This window comes from Oryzias melastigma, linkage group LG19 (assembly GCF_002922805.2).
Source record: "Oryzias melastigma strain HK-1 linkage group LG19, ASM292280v2, whole genome shotgun sequence".
Classification (NCBI taxonomy): domain Eukaryota; kingdom Metazoa; phylum Chordata; class Actinopteri; order Beloniformes; family Adrianichthyidae; genus Oryzias; species Oryzias melastigma.
In genome coordinates, this window is record NC_050530.1 from 3,285,432 (window position 1) to 3,292,640 (window position 7,209).

Below are 7,209 nucleotides of genomic sequence, written 5' to 3' on the forward strand. Positions count from 1 at the left end.
TTTATTTCTTCTTCTGGACAATCTCTGTTTTCTAACTCCTCTTGTGAATTCCTCCTCTACTTTTTTGTTCTGATTTTCTCCGTCTGTAATGTCACGTTCTCTCTGTCTTCCTGGAAGCTTGGGTTCTTCAAGCGAGCTCTCTACTACCGGATAATGCCAAAGCATCGCGCGGTGAAGATCCGCAGAGCCGAGCGTTATCGGCTCAATCTTGGATTTGGTCCCGAGGAGCCGCAGAAAAAGTACTGGATCACCAACTGGACAGAGATGCAGCATTTTTACTACTGAGGCCTTTGAGCCCCCGAACCACCCGCTGGTTCAGACGGAGGTCACCGAGTCGGGTCGAGACTTTGCACTTCCTGGACCAACGGCAGAATGTGCTTTGATTTTTATCTTGTGCAATATGCTGAACAATTTTTTTGAGAGATTGTGATATTTTCTGAATTCAGAGGCATATGCGAGTTTCCAGGGTGCATTTAAGCGTAAAGCGACATCGATTCATTGTTTTTTTAACCTTGTTTATACTTTCATTCATCCTTACGTTTTTCTTTTTTAAACCTTTAATGCCGGAGCTCCAGTGTTTATGTTCTTTGATTTACCGTAACTTTTCAATCCTCGACATTCCAGCAGATTCAAGAAGAAAAGCGTCTGGCTTTGAATCTTGTAAATTTACAACTTAAAATCTCGTAACTTTACGATTTTATTTTTGTAAATATATGACTTTAAATCTTGTAAATATATGTCTTTAAATCACCTAAGTTTACAACTTTTAGTTTTGTAAATGTACTATTTTAAATCTCATAAATTTACTACTTTTAATGTAGTAAATTTACAATAATAAACCTGTAAGTTTATGACTTTTAATTTCTTAAATGTACAAATTTAATCTTGTAAGTTTACGAGTTTTTAAAAATAAATTTACGACTTTTAATCTTATAAATATACATCTGTAAATGTACTACTTTTAATCTAGGATATACGTCTTTAAATCTCGTAAGTTTATGACTAAATTTCGTAAATTTATGACTTTAATTCTAGTAAATTTACTACTTTTAATTTCGTAAATTTAAGACTTTAAATCTCGTAAATTTACGACTTAATTTTGTAAATTTACAACTTTAAATCTCATAAATTTACTATTTGAAATCTTGGAAATATGTCTTTAAATCTTGTAAATTTACAACTTTTAATCTCGGAAATTTACTAGTTTTCTGAAAAATTTATGGCTTTTAATCTGGTAAATTTACATTATTAAACCTGTAAATGTATGACTTTTAATTTCGTAAAAATGTACAAGTCACTCTTATGAATTTACGATTTTTTTTTAATTACGTTTATGACTTAAAATATCCTAAATTTACATCTTTTAATTTAGTAAATTTACGACTTTAAATCTCGAAAATTTACAACTTTAAATCTAGTAAATTTGACTTTTAAACTCATACATTTACAACTTTTATTCTCGTAAAATTTCCGGTTTTCTAAAAAAAAAATGTACAACTTTGAATCTTGTAAATTTACAACTTCAGAATCTCCTGGAATGACGTTGATCATGTTAAAGATTGAAAAGTCACAGTATGTTAAAGATGTTTGTGTTTAAGCGTCAGCGGTGACGCCTCAGGTGTTAAAGGGTTACCTTACTGGGGAGCGTCTTAAAAAAAAAAAATAAATAAATAAATAAACAATAGTTTTGGCTCTTCAGGGCAGGGTCTCAAACTGTTGACCCGCGGGCATCTGCGGCCCCCCAAGTCAATCTTAAAGCCTTAATATGAAAGTTCCGTGTCTACTAAGCAACATCTATGATAGCTTTGTGATGTTTCAGCTTTATGTGTAAACCGTTGTCGTTGGATCTGGTCCTTAGCAACAGTTGCTAGCGTCGTTAGCTCCTGTCTTCACACAGGACACACAGAAGATATTGCTCAGTAGTACATCTATGAACAATTGTTCTATAAACTTGTTCAGTAGACAATGGACCAAAGATGACATAAAAACATATTTTTGGCCCAAATGGAACCCCGTACAGCCCAGCCTCAGCCTGACTCCGCCTTCAGTGACCTCGAGGTTAATTGGCTTTGAGAACCCTGGTTTCTGTGCTTTTGTCAGCTATTCAATTTTTTTTAAATATCACTTGAATGTGGGAATCGATACTAAACTATTGATCCACTCGATTCTATGAGTGAACAAACGTTTCTGCTTTTTTCTGGGAGTTTCTGCCAACCGTTTCAGACAAAATGAAAGTAAATTATTTGCTGCTTTTACAAGAGTTTATATTTTGTCTTCATTTTCAGTGAAATGAATGCCAGTTTTTACTATAAAGCCATTTGGAGGTTTAAAAAAAAATCTGTCACAACACTGGATCGAATGAGCATCTGTCTGGGAAATAGATATGAATGAATTGTATATATGAGTAAGTTCAGTGTGCTTTTATTTTTAGATTCTATTTCCTGTATTTGACTGTGGGTCACAGATAGAATTCACTGACAGAACACCCATAAACTGATTTCTGATGGTGTTCTGTCACCACGGCGACGCGTTGCAGATGCTCCAACCTGTGAGGACGAAGAACGGCTCCAAACATGCAAACTGTTTTCCTGTGTTATTTTTGTACAGTTGGTGTAATTAAACTCTTTTTAAACAAAAATTGTTTTTTGTTTTTTTTTAGATTTTTTGTTTTAGATACCCAATTTTCTGTTTGAATTTCTGATTTTTGAAGTTTTTGCACCATAAAGAACTTTACAATAATTTAAAAAAACACACTGACTTTTAATTTAGTAAGTTTACGACTTTTGATGTCTTAAATGTATTACTTTAATCTCATACATTTACAACAAAAACCTGTAAGTTTACAATTTTATATCTTGTAAGTTTACGATTTAATTTAGAAAATTTACAACTTAAGCTTGCAAATTTAGCACTTATTTAAAAGCTGTGAATTTAAAATGTATTGAGTAAATTTGCAACTTTAAAACTAATTTATTTACAACTTTAAATCTTGTAAATTTACAACTTTTGATCACATAAAAATATATTTTATCTTGTAAATTTACTGTTTCTATTCTTGTAAATGTATTACTTTTAATCTTGTAAATTTATGACTTTAAATCTTGTAAGGTGATGACTTTTAATTTGGTAAATTTACAACAATAAATCTAGAAATTTTACTACTTTAAATCTTTTAATATATACGTCTTTTAATCTCGTAAATCTACTAGTTCTGTCAAAAAAGTACAAATTTAAATCTTGTAAATTTACAACTTTTGATCTCATATATTTAATCTTGTAAATTTACTAGTTTTGTCAAAAATGTACAACTTTTAATCTCGTAAAGTACTAGTTTTCAAAAAAATGTGACTTTGAATCTTGTTAATTTACTTCTTTAAAGTTTGTAGTTTTATTACTTTAAATTTTGTATATTCACAACTTTTAATTTATTATCTATTTAATGAGTTAAACATTTCTGCTTTTTTTCCTGTTTGTTTTTGCCAACCATTAAAGACAAAATGAAAGTAAAGTATTTGCTACTAAAAAAAGCCTTTTTTTTTCCCTTCATTTTATTCTGTCTAACTAACTATAGTGAAATAAATGCCAGTCATTTAACATTTTTTACATTTTAAATTTATTGTTTCAAAATCAAGTTCAAAAAGAAAATGACATTTAAAAGTGTTGACACCGTAAAGGACTTTACATTCATTTTAAAAACACTCCCTAATATTCATATATTACAAAAAAAGAGAAAAGATCGAGACGTTTCTTTGCATAGACAAAACAAACATTCAGATTTAATGTTTACAGTCATATTAAGGCGGAGCCTAAAAAATATTTTTAAATGACACATTTCAACCTTATTTTGTTTATTTTAACAGCATTTAAGTTCAAATTGAATCTAAATAAATTCAAAAGTTTGAAAAAAACTTTGAAAATTCACTTCAAAAGTGGATCACTATGCATTTAAGATTCATTTTAAAGTTTTTTTTTATGCTTTTAGGTTAATTTCTAGAGCTAAACAAAAATAAAAGAAATACATTTTTAGTCAACATTTAAAACAAATTGACAGTATATTCATATGGTTTAATTTGAATGTACACATCATTTCATGGCCTTGAAAATATAAAATATTTGAATAAACAATAATTTAACAGAGTGTTTTGGGGAAAACTGTCTTTGTTAATAAATATCACTCTTCTACAGTAAAATTGTAGAAATAAACAGACGTGGAGGAGTGCAGGAGCTCATTTCTCTTGTACATAAAAACGTTTCTATTGACATTGAGGTTGCATTTGTGTTCACCACAGTATTTCAGGACGTACTTCCAGCCCTTCAGTCCTTTTACTTCAGCTCCAAAGTGGACGAGGACTTCCCGTACTTCCTTGCCTTTTTGTATTTGTACACAAACACGATGGTGGTCACGGCGAAGATGAGGGCGATGCCCAGCAGGACCCAGCTGCCCGCCGACGCAGACGACTCGTACAGGTACAGACCCAGGAAGTCCACCTTTGTGGGCGGCGGGAATGTTTCTAGAATTGGAAGATACACGGATTAGTTTGCAAAATAATATTCAAAATAATTTAATTTTTTAAGCTGCACAAGGAGGAGCTGTTCAGTCATTTTCTATTAAAGAAACTGCTTGACGTTAAGATTTCTACAATGGAGTTTAAGGGCCACCAAACAAAACAGTAATATTGCAAAATTTTTAGTTGTAAATTTACAACTTTTAATCTCGTAAATTTAGGAGTTTAAATCTCGTGAATTGACAAGTTCTTTCATAAATTTACAACTTTTACTTCTCTCTCATTAATTTAAGACTTTAAATATTGTAAAATTAAAAGTTTTAATTTGTAATTTTAAAATTTTGGATCTCATGAATTTACAACTTCTTATCTAGTAAATTTACAGCTTTTAATTTAATAGATTCACAACTTTTAATCTTTCAATATTTTAAATTTATGACTTTATATCTTGTAAATGTACAACTTTATCTTGTAAATTTACAGCGTTTGGTCTAGTAAATTTACGACTTAATATCATACATTGAGGACTTTTAACCCTGTACATTTACAATTTTTAATTTTTTAAATTACAACGTTTGGTCTAGTAAATTTACGACTTAATATCATACATTTACGACTTTTAATCCTGTACATTTACAATTTCTAATTTTGTAAATTAAAATGTTTAATCTAGTAAATGTATGACTTAATATCATACACTGACTACTTTTATATTGTACATTTACCACTTTTTTCCTCATGTATTTTTTAATTTTCTTGTAGATTTACAACTTAATATGGTAAATTGACAAGTTTATATCTTGTAAATTGGATAATTTTACAACTTTCAATATTGTAAATATAGACTTTTTTCCTCATGAACTCACGACTTTTCTCATAAATATACAACTTTAAATCTTGTAAATTTACAACGTTTGGTCTAGTAAATTTACGACTTAATATCATACATTGACGACTTTTAACCCTGAACATTTGCAATTTCTAATTTTGTAAATTACAACGTTTGATCTAGTAAATTTACGACTTAATATCCTTCATTTACGACTTTTAGTCCTGTACATTTACAAATTTGTAAATTACGTTTGATCTCGTAAATTTTACAACCTAATATTGTACATTTACCACTTTTTTCCTCATGGATTTTTGACTTTTCTTGTAAATTTACAACTTAATATGGTACATTTACAAGTTTATATATTGTAAATTGGATAATTTTACAACTTTCAATATTGTAAATATAGACTTTTTTCCTCATGAACTCACGACTTTTCTCATAAATATACAACTTTAAATCTTGTAAATTTACATTGTTTGGTCTAGTAAATTTACGACTTAATATCATACATTGACGACTTTTAGTCCAGTACATTTACAATTTTGTAAATTACGTTTGATCTCGTAAATTTTACAACCTAATATTGTACATTTACCACTTTTTTCCTCATGTATTTTTGACTTTTCTTGTAAATGTACAACTTAATATGGTAAATTTACAAGTTTATATCTTGTAAATTGGATAATTTTACAACTTTCAATATTGTAAATATAGACTTTTTTCCTCATGAACTCGCGACTTTTCTCATAAATATACAACTTTAAATCTTGTAAATTTACAACGTTTGGTCTAGAAAATTTACGACTTAATATCATACATTGACGACTTTTAATCCTGAATATTTGCAATTTCTAATTCTTTAAATTACAACGTTTGGTCTAGTAAATTTACGACTTGCGGCAGTAGTTGATTAGAAATTTGCCAGCGAGTGTGAATGATTTTTTTGTTCCTGATTCACAATGATTTGAATAAAGAAGACCCATTATTTTCTTAAATGTCCTAAATGATCAGAAAAACATCTCGAGAACATGTTAAAAAGGCGATTTTCATCGGCCTTTAATTCTCGTTTCCCACAGCAGAAATTCACTGTCATACATTTTACATTACAGCCATTAATCTCACTGTAGGTAGGAATGTAGACCAGCTGGGACGCACATGATTGGATTTGCATCCGAGTCATATTTGAAGAAGCACACATGAAGACACCTCTATGAGTTCAGCCACATTCGGCCTCAACAGCTCAAAACCCCTGAAATCTGTTATTGTTTTACCTTGAGGTCTCCAGTCGTACTCGGGCCATCCAATAACATCGCCGTTCCTCTGGTTCTCCTGCTCCAGCCACTGTATGAGAGGCTCAAAGTACTGCACGAGCGGCTGGGCGCTCATTTTGGAGTGGTTGGTGATCATCGCCATGGCTTCAGGCCACGGCTTACTGTAGCCCAGCTTCATCACGTCGCTGCAAGCAGAGCGAGCTGGGGTCAGAGGGGGCACGGATCAGGAGAAAATAAAAGGAATCACGCCGCCGCTAGCTAACCTCAACAGCTTTCCAGCGGCTTTGGATTGGTAGATATCGCAGGTGTGCAGAGGGCCGTTGTGATTGGCCGCTTTACACAGAGCTTCGTGGAACTGGAACTGGATGATGAAGCTAACGAAGTACCTGGAAAACAGAAAACCTTTATAGTCAGGTGTATCTGGAGGAGAAGACGACAAAGCTCGAGTGGTGATGGTTTAAACTGAACCAGTTGTTTTGGCTAATTCACCTGACGTAGGGCACGTTTGCAGGAATGTGGAACTTTGCCCCCGGATCAAAGTCCTCCTCGGTACGAGTCACAGGTGGACACAGTCCCTGATACTTCAATCTGCAACACA

The 7,209-nt window shown here is 31.8% G+C and overlaps 2 protein-coding genes across 3 annotated transcripts in view; one reads left to right on the forward strand and one right to left on the reverse strand.

The window, feature by feature from the left end:
• itga3b (integrin, alpha 3b) overlaps positions 1-1,043 on the forward strand; it is a 40,727-nt gene extending 39,684 nt beyond the window's left edge. Inside the window, exon 25 of one of the 2 annotated variants that reach the window (XM_024285460.2) lies at positions 118-1,043. In XM_024285460.2, coding sequence (XP_024141228.1) covers positions 118-285 — 168 coding nt within the window. In that variant the 3' untranslated portion in view covers positions 286-1,043. The remainder of the gene's footprint in view (positions 1-117) is intronic. The other variant, XM_024285461.2, reaches the window with a different exon arrangement.
• A 3,001-nt stretch (positions 1,044-4,044) lies between these two features.
• Positions 4,045-7,209, reverse strand: part of ace (angiotensin I converting enzyme (peptidyl-dipeptidase A) 1) — a 24,048-nt gene continuing 20,883 nt past the window's right edge. Inside the window, exons 22-25 of the mRNA XM_024285772.2 lie at positions 7,101-7,199; positions 6,875-6,997; positions 6,612-6,796; positions 4,045-4,511 (exon numbers count right to left, since the gene is read on the reverse strand). Of these exons, the coding sequence (XP_024141540.1) occupies positions 4,324-4,511; positions 6,612-6,796; positions 6,875-6,997; positions 7,101-7,199 (595 nt within the window). The 3' untranslated portion in view covers positions 4,045-4,323. The remainder of the gene's footprint in view (positions 4,512-6,611; positions 6,797-6,874; positions 6,998-7,100; positions 7,200-7,209) is intronic.